Here is a 19894-nt window from a genome sequence, read left to right as displayed (position 1 = left end):
CCTGTCTAAATTAACTATTTACATGGGCTATATTTTGCGCAAAAACCCGCAGAGCATCCATACCTCAAGCATGTTTTTGCGCAAGAAAATTTACAGTAGAATGGCAGAACAGAGGGCTTTTTTGCAGTGTAGGTATACCTCTTTCTACAAAGAATAACTCCTTTTTACGCAAGAGTTCTATCCGAAAAAGCACAGGTGCTCTGATGGCCATTCTGTGAATGGCAATCAGAACTTTCTTGTGTAAGAGTGTCCATGCAGTGTGGACGCTCTTTTGTGCAAAAGCACATCGCTTTTGCAATGAGCTTTTGAGGTCTGGATGCACTTTTGCACAAAAAGAACTCTTCTGCAAAAAGCTTGCATAAAAACCCAGCCGTGCAGACAAAGCCATGGTGTTCTGTCTCCACTGAAGGTAGGACAAGAAGCAATGGGCTCAATCTGCAGGAAAGGAGATCTAGGTTAGATATTAGGAAAACCTTTCTAACTCTAAGGGTAGCTAAATTCTGGAATAGGCTCCTGGGGAGGTTGTGGAATTCCGATGACTGGATGTTTTAAAAACAGGTCAGACAAACACCTGTCAAGGGATGGTATAGGGGTGGTAGGTTCTGCCTCAGTGCAGAGGACTGGACTTGGTGACTTCTCCTGGTTTCTTCACACTTTATATTTCTATTATGCAATTTAACATGAATAATTTCTTGCAGATTGACATAGAGGAAAGTGTTTGGACTTTAGCCATGGCTGAACCAGTTGGCACAATTTCGATGCCGGCCCTGGGCCGCCCTTTCCAGCTGGGGATGCTGTACGACTGCCGCAATGACTCCTTCATTCCAGGTAACCCTCGGTGCAGCCTGGAGGGAAAGGAGGGAAGGGCCACAGTCCAACCCCATCATCCATGAGATTGAACCCTCTGGGCTGGGACTGGCCTGACTATGGGGGTCTATGGGATCAATGCCACACACGCCCCAGTGTCAGAGGGTGAGGTAACTGGCTGGGGCAGGAGGTGCGTGAAATGGGTGGGTGGCCTGCTGCTGTTTGTTCTAGGGCATAAAGACCAAAAAGATCGTGTCTTCCTGATTAAATGGAACCACCTGCTGCCCCCTTGGGAAGGGTTATTTTCTCTGGATCTTTTCTCAGGGCGGCTGCCCCCTGGTATCCCTGCCCACCAACCAAAAGACTCTAAAATGCCCTCACTGGCATTTAGCAGTCTATTTAGGGATGGCCTCTGTTCACCATGAAGTCACCCCAGCTTCAGCCACCCCAGAGCTGCTCTTGGGGCAAGGGAGCTAACCTCAGGAGATCACTAATGTGTTGGTGGTGCAGCTGGTGGGAACAAGAGTCTGACTCACAGACTTAGAGAAGTTAAGGACAGAAGGGACCATCAGAGCCACTATTCTGAGCACCTGTGTCTCACAAGCAATGAAATCCCAGCCAATTGTCCCCTTTCCCCATATTCAGCCCATGAACTTGTGTTGGACTAAAGCTAGCTTGTGTTGGACTTTGGAGACAGGCCCCATGTTCTCTCTGACTCCCCATCCCCTGAGATGAGCCCCAGTTCCTGTGAAATATGAAGGAGTAAATAATACTTCCCTCCTCAGTTCCTCTACATCATTCCTGATTATATAGACCAGGGGTGGGCAAAAGCCTCTCAGCATGCTGGATCCATCCCATCTTGGGCTTTGATCCGGCCCACAAGGCAATTACAGGCCCTGCCCCATAATTACAGGCTTTGCTGGGGGAAGGAGCTCAGCCCTGCCCCTCCATCCTCCATGCTGCAGCTGGAGAGGAGGCAGCACAGAGGATCTTCAACAGGGCCGGCCCTGGAGCGGCCACTCCCACAGCCACACAGTCTGGAGCTAGCCCCAGAGTCTGGAGACACTGCTGCCATTGCCTCCAGGTGGTGCCTCCGGGACAGCACCAGTTTGCTGTAGCAGTGCCTCTGGGGCCTGCCCCAAACTGTTTAGCTGTGGCAGTGTCTCCTCTGGGGCTGGCCCTGGTCTGCAGTGCCTCTGGGGCAACCTGTGGCCGCTCGCCCCAGAGGCTGGCCTCAGACTGTAGCAAAAGCGCCTCCAGCCTTCCAGGTGGCCTGTGACCATGGTGCCTTGGAGCCAGCTCCGTGGCTGCAGCAGTGGCACCAGTGGCCTTCAGGGTGGCCTGTGACCAGCCCTGGATCGCTTGGCTGGGCAGCGGTGTCTCTGGTCTCACAGAGACCTCCCTGCACCTGGCTAGACACCCTACTCCCAGTCTGCTTCTGCACCCCAGACACCTATTATGGTGTCTTTGGAAAGAGTCCATGCAGCTTGCAGGGATTTTACTCTAGTCACTGTACCTTTTAATTTCTGTTTAACTAACCTCCTCATTTTTGCATAATTCCCCTTTTTAAAATTAAATGCCAGAGTGTTGGACTGCTGAGGTGTTCTTCCCACCACTAGAATGTTAAATGTTGTTATATTATGGCCACTATTCCCAAGCGGTCCTGTAATAGTTACCTCCTGGACCAGATCCTGTGTTTTACTCGGGACTAAATCGAGAATTGCCTCTCCCCTTGTGAGTTCCTGTACCAGCTGCTCCAAGAAGCAGTCATTTAAGGCATCGAGAAATTTTATCTCTGCATCTCGTCCTGAGGTTACATGTATCCAGTCAATATGGGGATTGAAATCCCCCATTTTTAAATATGTGCTCTCTCACGTGTTGCGCGGCGTTGAAGCACACCGTGTATGCGCTCCCTTGACCCCACAGATGGCTGGCGCATGACGCCGTGGAATTTAAAGTGCACAAGTCCCTGTCCTCCTCCAGCAGCCACCAGCTGGCCCTTTGAAACATTAGGGTGTGCCTAGACACACCCAGCACACCCTGTGCACACGCCTATGAACACAACTATCTATGTTTCTAATGATCGAATCACCCACTACTAACACCTGCCTCTTCCTAACAACTGGCATTCCGTCCCCCTCAGAGGTATCCTCAGTGCGAGAGGATACCACAACATCCTTTGGAACGAAGGTCCCAGCTATGGGATGGTTTCCCTCTGCTCCCATTGACTGCTCTCTTCCCCTGAGCCTTTCATCCTCCTTAACAGCACTGGGGCTGTCAGACTGGAGGTAGGACGGTACCACAGTGTCCCAGAAAACCTCATCTACGTATCTCTCGGCTTCCCTTAGCTCCTCCAGTTCAGCCACCCTGGCCTCCAAAGCCCGAACTTGGTCTCCGAGGGCCAGGAGCTCCTTGCAACGGGTGCACACATACGCCACCCACCCACAGGGCAGGTAATCATACATGTGACACTCAATGCAGTGAACAGGATAGCCCCCACTGAATTGCTGGGCTTCTGTCTACATTTTCTCCTATGAATAAATTTGATTATAGATGGAGTTTTTATTTAAAAGTTTGGGAAATAGATTATCAAAGTTTTACATTTAAAGAAGGTCAGAAGTAACTAGCACCCTTTAAGCGCCCCCTCTAAACCCTTCTCTCAAAACTCACTCCTGTTAGCAATCGCCCTGTTATACCATTCTTACTAACTGCAGCTGGTTCAGAAAATAAGGTCAGTGTACCCAGCAGGGTAGTTCTCAACCCCGCCCCTTCCACTCAAGACCCTGCCCCTTCCAGGTTGGCCTGTGGCCACTTGTGAAATTTGTGAAGTGGTTCCTCTTCCAAAATTATTGCCCATCCCTGGTATAGACCCTATATCACATTTCCCTTCGTTGTCTCCTTTCTGAGCCGACCAGTGTGGATGGTGGATATCATAGGCTGGGGAAAGCTGTGTCTTCTCAAATAGCCAGAGGTGACCTTGCCCATGCTCCACTTCCCAGCTTCCTCTTGCTTCCTGCTCTGACTCTTCCCAATTCACTTCTGAGTATGCCATGGTTGTGGCTTGGGCTGGTGCCGAAGCCATACGCCCAGCACTCCTGGGCTGTGGATGTGCCACCTATCCTCTCAACTCTCCAGGGCTCAGGGGTGAGCTGGGTCCACAACACCTGCCCAGGGCAGTTGCCAGTAGCCGTTGTTGGGGGCCTCTGGGCTCCATTGTGGGGGCAGAAGTGTTTGGGACTGAGAGATGGTAGTCCACATGTCTCCCCTGTTCACCAGTCATAGTGGTTGTAGTCCTTTCCTAAGGCTTCCTATCTTTTAGTCTTTCTGACTAATGCTGAACCTAAAATCACAGGGCTCGAAGGGACCACAAGGATCATCTAATCTAACCCCTGCCAAGATGCAGGAGTGGTTGAGTCTTAACCACCCAAGGCAGATGGATCTCCAGCCACCTTTTGAAAATCTCCAGTGAAGACACTTCCAGAACTTCTCTAAGCAACTGCTCTATTGTCCTACTGTTCTTAGAGTTAGGAAGTTTTTCCTGTGAATTAATCTAAATCTGCCATGCTGTTGTTTGAACACATCATAAGAACATAAGAACGGCCGTACTGGGTCAGAGCAAAGGTCCATCTAGCCCAGTATCCTGTCTGCCGACAGCGGCCAACACTAGGTACCCTGGAGGGGATGGACCAATGACAATGATCAAGCGATTTGTCTCCTGCCATCCTTCTCCAGCCTCTGACAAACAGAGGCCAAGGACACCATTTCTATCCCCCTGGCTAATAGCCTTTTATGGACCTAACCTCCATGAAATTATCTAGCTTCTCTTTAAACTCTGTTATAGTCCTAGCCCTCACAGCCTCCTCTGGCAAGGAGTTCCACAGGTTGACTACACGCTGTGTGAAGAATTTTATTTTATTCATTTTAAACCTGCTACCCATTAATTTCATTTGGTGTCCTCTAGTTCTTCTATTATGGGAACTAATAAATAACTTTTCTTTATCCGCCCTCTCCCCACCACTCATGATTTTATAGACCTCTATCATATCCCCCCTTAGTCTCCTCTTTTCTAAACTGAAAAGTCCCAGTCGCTTTAACCTCTCTATATATGGGACCGGTTCCAAACCCCTAATCATTTTAGTTGCCCTTTTCTGAACCCTTTCCAAGGCCAAAATATCTTTTTTGAGGTGAGGAGACCACAACTGTACACAGTATTCAAGATGTAGGCGTGCCATAGTTTTATACAAGGGCAGTAAGATATTCTGTGTCTCATTTTCTATCCCTTTCTTAATAATTCCTAGCATCCTATTTGCCTTTTTGACCGCCGCTGCACACTCTGTGGAAGTTTTCAGAGAACTATCCATGATAACTCTAAGATCTCTTTCCTGATTTGTCATAGCCAAATTAGCCCCCATCATACTGTACGTATAGTTGGGGTTATTTTTCCCGACATGCATTACTTTACACTTATCCACATTAAATTTCATTTGCCATTTTGTTGCCCAATCACTCAGTTTAGTGACATCTTTTTGGAGTCCCTCACAGTCTGCTTCTATCTTGACTATCCTAAATAATTTGGTATCATCCGCAAACTTTACCACCTCACAGTCTGTAATTACCAGGATCACCTCTAGAGCCCTTTTTAAATATTGGTGTCTTGTTGGCTACCTTCCAGTCATTAGGTACAGAAGCCGATTTAAAGGATAGGTTACAAACCACAGATAATAGTTCAGCAATTTCCCATTTGAGTTCTTTTAGAACCCTTGGATGAATGCCATCCGGTCCCGGAGATTTGTTAACATTAAGTTTTTCTATTTGTTCCAAAACCTCCTCTAATGACACTTCAATCCGGGACAGTTCCTCAGATTCATCACCCACAAAGGACGATGCAGATTTGGGAATCTTCCTAACGTCCTCAGCTGTGAAGACTGAAGCAAAGAAATCGTTTAGTTTATGTGCAATGGCTTTATCGTCCTTGATTGCTCCTTTTATATATCAATCATCTAGGGGACCCACAGGTTTTTTTTAACAGGCTTCCTGCTTCTAATGTACTTAAAAAACATTTTGGTTTTTTGAGTTTTTGGCTAGCTGTTCCTCAAAATCTTTTTTTGCTTTTCTTGTTACATTTTTACACTTGATTTGACAGTGTTTATGTTCCTTTCTATTTATCGCACTAGGATTGGCCTTCCACTTCTCAAAAGATGCCTTTCTGTCCCTCACTGGTTCTTTTACATGGTGGTTAAGCCACAGTGATTCTTTTTTAGGTCTCTTGCTATGTTTTTTAATTTGGGGTATACATTTAAGTTGGGCCTCTATTATGGTGTCTTTAAAAAGTTTCCATGCAGCTTGCAGGGATTTGGCTCTAGTCACTGTGCCTTTTAATTTCCGCTTAACTAACCTCCTCATTTTTGTGTAATTCCCCTTTTTGAAATTAAATGCCAGATTGCTGGACTGCTGAGGTGTTTTTCCCACCACAGGAATGTTAAATGTTATTATATTATGGTCACTGTTCTCAAGCAGTCCTGTAACGGTTATATCCTGGACCTGATCCTGCACTCCACTCAGGACTAAATCGAGAATTGCCTCTCCCCTTGTGGGTTCCTGCACTAGCTACTCCAAGAAGCAGTCATTTAAGCCATTGAGAAATTTTATCTCTGCATCTCATCCTGAGGTGACATGTATCCAGTCAATATAGGGATAATTAAAATCCCCCATTATTATAGAGTTCTTTATTTTGGTAGCCTCTCTAATCTCCCTCAGCATTTTCGTGTCAGTATCACTGTCCTGGTAAGGTGGTCGGTAATATATCCCTACTGCTAATTTCTTATTATTGGAGGATGGAATTACTATCCATAGCGATTTTATTGAACATGTTGATTCATTTAATATTTTTGTTCATTTGATTCTACATTATTTTTCACACACAGTGCCACTCCGCCACCCACCCGGCCTGCTCTATCCTTCCGATATATTTTATACCCCGGTATGATTGTGTCCCACAGATTTTCCTCATTCCACCAGGTTTCAGTGATGCCTATTATGTCTATCTCCTCATTTAGTACGAGGTACTCTAGTTCACCTATCTTATTAGTCAGACTCCTAGCATTTGTGTAGAAGCACTTTAAAAATTTGCCACTGGTTATTTGTCTGCCCTTCCCAGATGCATTGAATTCCTTTATATGCGGTTGTTTGTCTGCTCTGGCCCATGGTTTGTCTTCCCCCCTCCTCTCTTTCTGACTACAGCTTAGAGAATCTCTGTCAATGGATTCTCCTCCAAGAGAAGTCTCCATTCGATTTACGTGCATCTCCACACCAATCGGCTTTCCCCCATCTCTTAGTTTAAAAACTGCTCTACGGCCTTTTTAACGTTTAGTGCCAGCAGTCTGGTTCCACCCTGGTTTAGGTGGAGCCCATCCTTCCTGTATAGGCTCTCCTTCTCCCAAAAGTGTCCCCAGTTCCTAATAAATCTAAACCCCTCTTCCCTACACCATCGTCTCAACCACACCTTGAGACTCTGAAGCTCTGCCTGCCTACCTGGCCCTGTGCGAGGAACTGGAAGCATTTCCGAGAATGCCACCATAGAGGTCCTGGATTTCAGTCTCTTTCCTAGCAGCCTAAATTTGGCCTCCAGGACATCTCTCCTACCCTTCCTTACGTCATTGGTACCTACATGTACCACAACCACCGGCTCCTCCCCAGCACTACACATAAGTCTATCTAGATGCCTCGAGAGATCCGCAACCTTCGCACCAGGCAGGCAAGTGACCATACGGTTCTCCCGGTCATCACAAACCCAACTATCTATGTTTCTAACGATCGAATCACCCACTACTAACACCTGCCTCTTCCTAACTGGCATTCCCTCCCCATCAGAGGTATCCTCAGTGCGAGAGGATACCGCAACATCCTCTGGGAGGAGGGTCCCAACTACGGGCTGGTTTCCCTCTGTTTCCATTGACTGCTCTGTTCCTTGAGACTTCCATCCTCTTTAACAGCACTGGGGCTCTCAGACTGGAGGTGGGACAGTACTACAGTGTCCTGGAAAGTCTCATCAACATATCTCTCTACTTCCCTTAGCTCCTCCAGTTCAGCCACCCTGGCCTCCAAAGCCCGAACTTGGTCTCTGAGGGTCAGGAGCTCCTTGCAACGGGTGCACACATACGCCACCCGCCCACAGGGCAGGTAATCATACATGTTACACTCGACTCAATAAACAGGATAGCCCCCACTCTGCTGCTGGGCTTCTGTCTCCATTTTTCGTATGAGTAAATTTAAGTCTAAACTGGGCTTATTAAAGGTCTAGAATATAGATTATAAAATTATGTTTAAAAAAGGTCAGAAGCTACTAGTGCCCTCTAACCTCCCCCTCTAAACTCTCTCTCCAAACTCCCTGTTAGCTGCTCCTGTTCGCAGGACATCATCTCTTGTCCTAGCCTCTGTAGAAAAAGAGAACAAATTTTCTCCATCTTTTTTATGGCAGCCTTTCAAGTACTTGAAGACAATCTCATATCCCCCTTAATCTCTTGTTTTCCAAACTAAACATGCCCAGTTCTTTCAGCCTTTGCTTATATGGTATGCATTGCAGCACTTTGATAATCTCTGTCACTTGCCTCTGGATCCTGTACAGTTTCCCTATGATGTTTCTATACATTGGTGACTGAAATTGGACTCAAAACTGCAGTTGAGGCCTAGCCAGCACCATAGAGCAGTACTATTATCTCCCACATCTTGCATGCTATGCCTCTGTTAATGCAACCTAAGCATTCCATTGGTTGTTGTGATCCACCACAACTCACAGACCCTCCTCAGCAGACATTTTCAGAGAACTATCTACTGTGACTCCAAGACCTCTTTCTAGAGTGGTAACAGCTAATTTTAGGACACATCATCATATATATAGTAGTCCAGTGTCTGTGAGTCTGTAACACTAATGTACATAGCCACGTCCCGTGGCCATGTGCATCAGCGCTCTGCCCCCCTTCCCCTCCTGCCAGGGAGCTCCATGTGGGGAGCGCAGACCCCAAACGGCTACTTGCCGCCGCTTGCTCCCCCACCAGGGCCCAGCTGAGCAGCGCTCAGCTGGACCCCAGTGAGAGTGGTGCTCAACTGGGCCCCGGGTGGCAAGTGGCCGTTTGGGGTCCGCACTCCCCATGCATGGGGAGTGTGGACCCCAAACAGCCGCTTGCTCCTCCGCCGGGGCCCAGCAGGGGGCCTGGCCGGGGTAGTGAGGGAGAACCGGCCAGCTGGGAAGGGGTGAGATGAGGAAATTGGCCAGCAGGGAGCGGGACTGACCTGTGCACTTGCTGCCTGTCCTGCGCAGGGTCCCGGCGACGCACGAGCGAGGAGGAGGCTTCCCCTCCTCCTCACACTCAACTGACTGAGGGCTCCCGGCAGCAATTGTGGCCCCGCCTCCCAGCTGAGACTCCCAGGTGCTCCCCCCACCCACGCCAGGCTTCCGTCCGGTGCGCAGCCAGAAAAATCAGAAAATACCGGATATTGCACATGTCTGGTATTTTCTGGGTTTTTTTACCAGACAGAGCGCACAAATACTGGACTGTCCGGTACAATGCCGGACACCTGGCAACCTTATCCGCCCCTCCTCCTCCGTGGCAGCCCGGCTGAGTGCACAACACTCAGATGAGCCACCACAGAGGGAGGGGCAGGGGGTGGGGCGGTGACGTACACAGCCAGGGGGCGGGGCCATGTATGTCACCTCCCCCCTTTCCCTGTCGCTGTGGCGCTCAGCTGAGTGCTTTGCCCCTCAGCCGGGCCGCCACGGGGGAGCCAGCAGTGCAAGGGGCCATTTGGGCTCCCCCTGCAGTGGGAGGGAAAGGGGGGCGGGGCGGTGACGTACACGGACCTGCCCCCTGGCCGTGTACATCACCGCCCCGCCCCCCTACCTCGCAGTGGCCCAGATGAGTAGGCAGCACTTAGCCTAGCGCCATGGCAGGAGGGGAAGAGGAAAGGGGGGAGGGGAGAGACGGAGGGGAGGGAGAGGCAGGAGGGAGAGAAGAAGAGAAAGGGAGAGTGAAAGGCAGGAGGGGGAGAAGAGAAAGAAAGAGACGGAGAGAGAGGCAGAAGATGGAGGAGAGGTGGGGGGGGAGGCAGTAGGAAGAGAGAGACAGGGGGAGAGAGACGGAGTGAGAGACTGGAGGCTCAGGAGAGAAGACCAAGGTGGAGGAGAGACCTGAAAATCCCGTCTTATGACGGGCTAATTGGTTAGTTTTGTATATAATTGAGATTATTATTTCCAATGTGCATTACTTTGTACTTAGCAATGTTGAATTCCATCTACCATTTTCTCCTCCAGTTTTGTGAGATTCCTTTGTAAATCTTTGCTGCTAACTTTGGAAATAACTATCTTGAGTAATTTTGTGTGGTCTGCAATTTTTGCCACCTCAGTATTTACTCTTTTTTCAGATAATTTATGAATAAGTTGAAAATCAGTACAGATCCTTGGGAGAGACCTATTATTTACCTCTCTCCACTGTGAAAACAGATCTTTTATTCCCACCCTTTGTTTCCTATCTTTTTAACCAGCTACTGATTCAGAAAAAGATCTTCCTTCTTAGCCTATGATATCTTACATTACTTAAGAGACTTTAAGGGACCTTGTCAAAAACTCCTTGAAAATCCAAGTACTTTGTATCCACTGGATCAGTCTTTTCCACGTTTGCTGACTCTCAAAGAATTCTAGGAGATTGATGAGGTAGGATTTTCCTTTATAAAAGCTAGGTGGACTCTTTCCCAACACATGTTTATCTGTATGTCTGGTCATTTTATTTATTTATGTATTATTAATTATTAATTATTATTATTATTATTATTATTTCAACCAGTTTGTCCACTACTGAAATTTGGCTTATTACCCTGTAATTGCTGGGATCATCTCTGAAGCCTTTTTATAAATATGCATTATATTAACTATGTCTAGTCAACTTGTACAAAGGCTGAGTTAGGCAATAAGTTACATACAATAGTTAATAGTTCTGCAATTTCATATTTGAGTTCCTTCAGCACTTTTGGGTGAATGCCATTTGGTTCTGTTGACTTAGTAGGCTGCGTCTAGACTGGCATGATTTTCCGCAAATGCTTTTAACGGAAAAGTTTTTCAGTTAAAAGCATTTGCAGAAAAGATCATCTATATTGGCACAGACACTTTTGTGCAAAAGCGCTTTTTGCGGAAAAGCATCCGTGCCAATCTAGACACAGTTTTGCACAAGAAAGCCCCGATCGCCATTTTCGCCATTGGGGCTTTTTTGAGCAAAACAGTTTTTACCTGTCTACACTGGCCCTCTTTGCGCAAGAGGGCTTTTTCCCGAACGGGAGCAACATAGTATTTGCGCAAGAACACTGACAACCTTACATGAGATCGTTAGTGTTCTTGTGCAAATTCAAGTGGCCAGTGTAGACAGCTGGCAAGTTTTTCCGCAAAAGCGGCTGCTTTTCTGGAAAAACTTGCCAGTCTAGATGCAGCCATGCTGTTTAATTCTTCATTTTGTCCCAAACCCTCCCTTGCTGACACCTGTATCTAGGACATTTCCTCATATGTGTCATATTTGGGTGTGGGGGTCTGCCCACATACTCTGCAGTGAAGACTGATGCAAAGAATTGATTCAGCTTTGCCACAATGGCTTTTTCTTCCTTGAGTACTCCTTTTGCACCTCAGTTGTCCAGTGGCCCCCACAGATTTTTTGACAGGCTTCCTGCTTCTGATGCACTTAAAAATATCACTATTAGTTTTTGTGTCGTTAGCTAGTTGTTCTTCAAACTCTTTCTTGGCCTGCTTTTTAGACTCCCATCTATTTCCTCAGCATAGTTCAGCTTCCAAATTTTAGAGGTGTTTCTACTCGTCTGTTTTACTCTGCTGTTTAGGTGTGGTGTCATTTTGGGTTCTTTTTTCACTTAGGGTATACAAAGAATTTGGGTCTTTATTATATTGTTGTTGTTGAATAGTGTCTATACAGTTTGCAGTCATGTCAACTTTGTGACAATTCCTTTTCATTTCCACTTATTTAGTCTCCTCGTTGTTGTTCCCCTATTTGAAATTGAATGTTACTCTTGTGGAGGGTGCATTGTTGGGGGGTTTTGTTGTTTTGGGTTTCTTTTTTTTTTTCATTTCTCTCAACTTGCTGTTAATTTAATTACATTGTGGTCACTACTACTGAGCAGTTCCACTATTTCACCTCTTGGAGCAGATCTTGTGTTCCACTTACAGAAAATCAAGAATTTCCTCTCCCCTTGTAAATTCCAGGGCTAGCTGCTCCAAGGAGCAGTCATTAATGGTGTCTAGAAATTTGATTTCTGCTTTCTTTTCTTAGGAGACGTGTGCCCAATCAATATGAGGAAAGTTGAATGCTCCATTATTATTGTACTTTCTGCTTTTGCAGCCTTTTTTCACTGCCTGAGCACTTCACAGTAAGGGTTCATCTAAACTACATCCCTTTTTCAATAAAAGGATGTAAATTAGATGTATTGAAATTGTAAATGAAGCCAGGATTTGAATTTCCAGCGTTTCATTTACATAATGGCAAACGTGGCTTTTTTTTCAAAGCCACTTTTCAAAAAAAAACGCGCTCATGATCGGGATCATTCGACAGATACTGTCGACAAAACTTCTGTCGACAAAACCCACTAGTCTAGACGTACCCTAAATTAGCTATTACAAGGCATGATCATGGCATCATGGATAGTTCTCTGAAAACATCTACTTAGTGTGTACCTGCCATCAGAAAAGCAAACAGAATCTTGGGAATCATTACGAAAGGGATCGATAATAAGACACAAAATATTCTTATGGCACTGTATAAATCCATGGTAAGGGAAGATGGTTATACAATCAATGTATTGTGTATGTAGAGATGCATTTCAACCTTGATTTGGTATGTTTCTGTGTTTACCTGATGTGCTTCACAGGTTTGTCTTTCATCTTATAAATTACAAACAATTAAACTGTGGATAGATTCTGTTTCCTGTGCATCTGTCAATTACTTTACCATGTGTTTGTCTCTTATATTCCAGGCATCACACTGTGGGATCTAGAAAAGCTTCGCATGGACGTAAACACAAAATCACAATGCAGGACTGAATATGAGGTCATCACATCCGACACCATTGAAGAGAAGGCCAGTGTTCTCAATGTCCCAGCATCGCTCAAGGCCAGCTTCTTGGGGGGCTTGGTTGAAGTAGATGGATCTGCCAGATACTTAAATGACACCCAAAAATCCAAACAACAGGCCCGAGTAACTCTGAAATACTCCGCCACAACAAGGTTTGAGCATCTAACTATGAGCCATTTAGGAGCAGAGAATGTCTCTTATCCTGTTGTATTTGACCAAGGCACGGCCACCCATGTGGTCACAGCTGTGCTGTATGGGGCTCAGGCTTTCTTTGTATTTGATCAAGAAGTTTCTTCTTCTGAGAGTGTACATGAGACACAGAGAAGTCTCCAAGTTATGATTGAAAAGATAACCCAGGTTTCCATTGAAGGCGAAGGAGCTCTCAAAATGAATGACATGGAAAAAGCACAAACTGAAAAACTTAGTTGTAAGTTTTATGGTGATTTTGGTCTTGAAAGCAATCCAGTTACTTACCAAGATGCCATGAAAACATATTCCACCCTCCCAACACTGCTGGGTGATGGGAAAAAGATTGTACCAGTGAAAGTCTGGCTGTACCCACTGACCAAGTTAGATTCCCACGGTGCTCAACTTGTACGTGAGATCAGCATAGAACTGATTTTTAATGTTCAAACTGTCCTGGAGCAGCTGACTGAACTGGACTCGCGATGCAATGATGCATTGAAGAATCGAATTGCATCAACCTTCCCCGAAATCCAGAAGAAAATCCAGCAATTCAAAGATCTATGTAAGCAACACAGACAGATTTTCCAGAAACAGTTAGCAGGACTCTTACCATTAATCCGTGGAGGTGGGAAAGAGGAGGGGGCCTTGGTGGACATTCTGTCACACAATAACCGGTCACCGTTCAATGCTCAGAAACTCAATGAATTTCTGGATAAAAGGGAACGAGAAATGAATTTTGTCAATTCCTATCTTTCTTTCCTAAGGGATGTGGAAGTGGTGGTCTCCCTGAATAAACTGGATGAAATAGTACTGGATCCTATGAATGACCTTGTCATAGCCTTTGTGTTCACTTCATTACATGAAGAGGAATCATATTTATCAGATTTAAAACTCTACCTTCAGACCCATTTTATGAAGAGCACTCAAGATCCTGCATCAGCCAGTTCTGTTCATGAGAAATCCAAACTATGGTTTGAGTCCCCAGACAGAAACCAAAAAGCCCGAAAATCTGCAAAATCCATTGCTGACTTAGCCCATGTCAATAAATCTAATGAGAAAACTCGATTTATTGTGGCTTCTGTCCCAGATGAACACAATCCAGGAACTTCAATCTACCTCTATAAAAATGGAGACCTAGTCAGTACTAATTATGAACCTCCGTCAAAACCTCTTTTTCTCCTGATTGATGGAGTCAGACATGACCAAGTGCAGCTCATATTTAAATCAGCAGGTTTTGAAAGGGATGAGATATCCTGCTATCATGTTGAGTACAGAATTGTAGGGCAGGAGAACTGGACAGCTGTGGTTACAAATGATAAACAAGAGACACTCACAGTAGCAGGACTCTGTCCAAACACCAAGTACCAGTTCCGGTATGCTGCAATGAGCAGATCAGGGGTCAGTGTGAACAGTGATGTGAGTGATCCTGTAAAGATGCTTCCTACCAGCCCTCCTGGGATGCCAAAAATAGTCAATGTGAACTCATCAGCTATCACCCTCTCCTGGGAGAGTCCAAGTGTCATTGGAAATGGAGTCAATATAAAGGAGTACAAGGTGGAATATAAAGAGAAAGGTAAAGATGAAAGACACAAGCAGAAGGACAAGTGGCTGGAAAAAAGGACAGGAAAGAGAACCAAGTTCTGTACCATTCATGGACTTAGGCCTGAGACACCCTACAGATTCCGGGTGTTGGCTGTATGTGTGGATGGGGCTGTAAGTTACCCAGGTGAGGAGGTATCAATTTCAACATCGGAAGAAAAATTAAAGACACTAGCACAAGATTTCTGCACAAAGAGCACACAGATAGGGAAAGGGCAGCCCTCAGTATATGCACTTCCTATAGAGAAGGTAGTTTTCAATTCTAATGCAACACATCCAAAGTACAGGCTGGGAAAAGAGAACCTGCAGATGCCTAACAAAGTCATTATGGTGATAGGAACAATTGGTTCAGGGAAAACTACTCTCATTAATGGGATGATCAACTATGTCCTGGGTGTGCAATGGGAAGATGAATTCAGGTTCAAACTCATCCATGAGACCACAAACAGAAGCCAAGCTGAGAGCCAGACATCTGAGGTGACAGCCTATGAAGTCAATCACACAGAGGGTTTCCAAGTGCCCTACTCGCTGACTATAATAGACACACCGGGATTTGGCAATACCAGAGAGAGCGATCATGATTCAGAGACAAAAAGGCAGATCCGAGAGTTTTTCTCCACTGAAGGAGCCATTGGTCACATTGATGCCATCTGCATTGTGGTTCAGGCCTCACTAGCTCATTTAACTCATGCCCAGAAGTACGTGTTTGACTCGGTGCTCTCCATCTTCGGGAAGGACATAAAAGACAACATACTAATCCTGATCACCTTTGCTGATGGACAGATGCCCCCTGTTCTAGAAGCCATTAAAACAGCTGATGTCCCTTGTGTTAAAGATGCTCAGGGCAACCCTGTTCATTTCAAATTCAATAACTCCATGCTCTTTGCCTGTAATGCAGCTGCTGGCAAGGGCAGTTGTAATTCTAATGAAATGTTCTGGAAAATGGGAGCCATGAGCATGCAGACATTTTTTGAGTCTTTATTGAAATTGGAAACCAGAATTCTAACATTAACGCAGGAAGTTCTCAGAGAGCAGAAGGAGCTGGAGAACACTGTAGAAGAGCTACAACCACAGATCAAAGCTGGCCTGGTGAAGCTGGAAGAACTGAGGAAGACACAGGAAGCTTTGGAGCAGCATAAGGATGAAATGGAGACTAATAGAAACTTTGAGTATGTGTTAGTGATAACAGTGCCAGTGCAAATAGACATCTCTGGTACAGGTAAATATGTAACCAACTGCCAGCAGTGTTACTCTACATGTCACTATCCCTGTAAAATCCCTAATGATAATGGTAAGCATGGATGTGCAGCTATGGACAGAAATACAGGATATTGCACGGTGTGCCCTGGTAAATGTTTCTGGAATGTTCATTTCAATCAAAAGTACCGGTGGGAATATAAAAAAGTAATAGAGAAACTAATCTATGCAGATCTGAAAGAAAAGTATGAGAAGGAATCTGGGGAAGTGTTAGCAGCAGAGAATGTGTTCAAAAAGCTTTCTCAGGAATATTCTATGGTGCAAGGGATAGTAATACAGCTTATTGATAAATCATCTCGCAGCCTTCAACAACTGCAATCAATTGCTACAAAACCCAACCCACTGTCAGTTCCAGAATTGATTGACCTGATGATCATGTCAGAACAACAGGAACAAAAGCCTGGTTACCAAGAAAGAATAAAATCACTTCAGGATGTGAGGGAAGTAGCTGAGATAATAAGAAAGATTGCCAATAATGAGGACCTGCTGCCAGCAGAAGAGGATCTGTATAAGAGGCATGCAATGGAATCCACTGAGCACTCTAGCACTTCCTCCAAGCTGAGAAAGGAATTATCCTGTGCCCTCCGTTCTGGTGATGCTCCGCCTATCGCCTCCTCTGGTTCTGGATCACAGTGTCTTCTTCAGTGACTCAGCCCTCCAGCTATGACATTCTCTGTGCTCTCCACTTCTATAGGACATCTCTGTAATCCTTATCCAGCCACTTCTCTCAATGGCAGCTTCAGTTAGCTGTCTAGTCACTTCCCCAGTGGTGACGGTGGTGGGAGCATGTATAACATTCCCTCTAAGCTGCATGCAGCACAGCTCCACAACTGACTAATCAGCCCACCCAATCAAAGGCTCAGGGCCCCATGCATGGAGCTGACTGATTGGGCAGGGCTGATTAATCAACTGTGGAGCTATGCTGCCATGCAACTTGAGGGAACGCTGACTGTGTATAAGGCCAGTTTGCTGCATCCTCTAAAACTCCTCAGAAGATTTCCCTGGACCACTTCCTCAAAGCCCCAACATACTCTTTGCCCTTGCTTCAGAGCCTCAGCCTAGAGACCCCTGTAGTCCTCCATGATCTGCCATTAATTCCTTGGGTCTCTGCCTGCCTCACTGCTCTTTTGACGGTGCTGGCTGCCTTCGGCCTGAACTTCAGCCAGTCCTCCCTTCTTGAGCTCCAGTGAGTGACTGAAGCAATTCTGTCTTGCTGCCCTTCTTATACAGGCTCTTCTCAGACCTTCAATGATTGCTTGCCTCATGCACAGCCTCCTTAGGGCTCTATCAACCCATTGGAGCCTGGTGTGGGGCAGAAAGCATCACAAAGCATGAAGAAAAACAATATTTTGTTGGACTCAATGACCTCCAGAGGTCTCTTCCAACCCTATGATTCTATGAATATTAATTCAAACAATTTGTAAAACAAAAAGATGATTTCAGTAAAAATTGACAGAAGCATTCTTGTGAAAAAGAAATAGCCAATTTAACCAAGCATATACGTTGTGATTCAGGACTGGTGTCTCTTCTTGTATTTTCTTTTAAGATTCAATAATCCTGATTCTTATCTGATTTATACCATTTTTATTGCATTGACTTCAGTTTAAACTAATGTAACTGACTGCAGAATCTGCCCCTTGAATCTGGGAGAAAACAAACAAAAACAAACAATTTAACTTAACTTCTTAAGATAAACCATTAAATGTTCCCAGGAAAAATTCTCAGATCAAAAATCTATGTTTTGCTGGCATGAGCGCTTTCTCTGTTACTCCTCATACTGGAGCTGCACCAGTGTAAGTGCAAGAGTGAGATGTTTCATCCATCATTCTAGCATTACCAACACTTTTTTTTAACTATCCAAGTGCTTTCAGTGTTGATGGTTTTGTTTCCTGGGGTTCTCAGAACTCAAAACAGTGGTAATATAACTGTTTCTTTCCAGGCAGTGTCAGGAATAAATTAATAGGAACACAACAATTCCATCTGATAAATGATTGACACAAGCAAAGGAAGCTCTTATCTAAAACTACTATTTATTAGATAAGTGTGTTAGTCCACGCACGTTCTTGCACATATGCACACACACACATAAGAACATACATAACATAAGAACGGCCGTACTGGGTCAGACCAAAGGTCCATCTAGCCCAGTATCCTGTCTACCGACAGTGGCCAGCACCAGGTGCCCCAGAGAGGGTGGACCGAAGACAATGATCAAGCGATTTGTCTCCTGCCATCCCACTCCAGCCTCTGACAAACAGAGGCCAAGGACACCATTTTATCCCCTGGCTAATAGCCTTTTATGGACCTAACCTCCATGAAATTATCTAGCTTCTCTTTAAACTCTGTTATAGTCCTAGCCTTCACAACCTCCTCTGGCAAGGAGTTCCACAGGTTGACTACACGCTGTGTGAAGAACTTTATTTTATTCGTTTTAAACCTGCTACCCATTAATTTCATTTGGTGTCCTCTAGTTCTTCTATTTAGGGAACTAATAAATAACTTTTCTTTATCGGCCCTCTCCACACCACTCATGATTTTATATACCTCTATCATATCCTCCCTCAGTCTCCTCTTTTCTAAACTGAAGAGTCCCAGTCGCTTTAACCTCTCCTCATATGGGACCCGTTCCAAACCCCTAATCATTTTAGTTGCCCTTTTCTGAACCCTTTCCCAGGCCAATTTAGAACATCCACACAATTTAGAACATCCCAGTTATAGTTACGCACAGTCTGAGATGGCTTTGAGGGGTCATATGATTCTATGATCACCAGTCAGGTTTCCAGAGCCCTCTTTTCATCCAGTTGGTGGGGAGTCTAAATGTTAATTCCTTGCCCAAAGAAAAGCTGCCTAGGACTGCTACTTTTACCTAATCTTTTATAGCAAGATTACAACACATAACTTATAGTGCCTCCTACACAGTCAGCATAACATCCTATAATAGGTCACCAATTTTTCTAATTTCCCTAAGTACTCATTAGAGAATCATAGAACTGGAAGGAACCTTGATCCATTATTAAGTTCAGTCTCATGCACACATGGCAGGACCTATCACCATCTTGACCATCCCTGACATGTATCTATCCAAACTGCTCTTAAATCTCTCCAGTGATGGAGAGTCCACAACCCCCCTAGGCAATTTATTCCAGTGTTTAACCACCTGACAGAGAAGCAGTTTTTCCTAAAGTACACTTTGTATTCTGTGTTGTAACTGAAATCAATATACTTAAAAATGTAGAAAACATTCCAAAATATTTAATAATTGGTATTCTATTATTGTTTAACAGTATGCTTAATTGCATGAATAAGTGTGATTAATTTTTAATTGCACAATTAATCATGATTAATTTTTATCACTTGATATCCCTACCTATAATCAGTAATCATTATATCTGTTTATAACATTCTGAATTAGATAACCAATGTTAACTAGACAAGCTTTATTGAATGGTAGGTATTCCCATATACAATATGTTCTATCTGTGTTCATGTATTCTGAGTTTTTATTAAATCATGTAGCAGTAGTTTTATAGTTTAATAAAAACAGACTTGATTTGGATCTAGCATTCAAATGTCTTTCTCAGACCTCATACACTATACCACCTTGAAAGGTGGACCAGACTTCAAGAAACCCCTCCTCCAGTTCAGCTCTGGAGATTTTTTATTTCCACGATTTCTTAACATCAGAAATAATGTCCACAGTGGTTACCATCAGGAAAGATAAAGGAATGAATCTCATATTCTGTCAAGTATCTGTCCCAGCTTACTATTGCTGCCTGTCTCCTTTAGGTCATACTTGAAAATCAGTGTCATGTGTTTGGGCCTTAGACAGACAAGGTGAATGAGGTAATATCTTTTACTGGACCACATTCTGAAGAAGTTAGTCCAAAAAAAGCTATTACTTCACCCACTTTGTCTCTCTAACATCCTGG

The 19894-nt window shown here is 44.8% G+C and overlaps 1 protein-coding gene across 1 annotated transcript; it reads left to right on the top strand.

Moving 5' to 3' along the window:
• Positions 1-703: 703 nt before the first annotated feature.
• Positions 704-19235, top strand: LOC142827406 (uncharacterized). The gene is made up of 2 exons (XM_075922897.2): positions 704-828; positions 12826-19235. Exons 1-2 carry the CDS (start codon positions 732-734, stop codon positions 16611-16613), a joined length of 3885 nt encoding a protein of 1294 aa, XP_075779012.2. The 5' UTR covers positions 704-731; the 3' UTR covers positions 16614-19235.
• The last annotated feature ends 659 nt before the right edge of the window (positions 19236-19894 follow it).

Source organism: Pelodiscus sinensis, chromosome 2, assembly GCF_052426305.1.
Source record: "Pelodiscus sinensis isolate ZL-2025 chromosome 2, ASM5242630v1, whole genome shotgun sequence".
Lineage (NCBI taxonomy): Eukaryota > Metazoa > Chordata > Testudines > Trionychidae > Pelodiscus > Pelodiscus sinensis.
The sequence above is the reverse complement of the archived record's forward strand: the minus strand, read 5'-3'. Positions and strand labels throughout refer to the sequence as shown.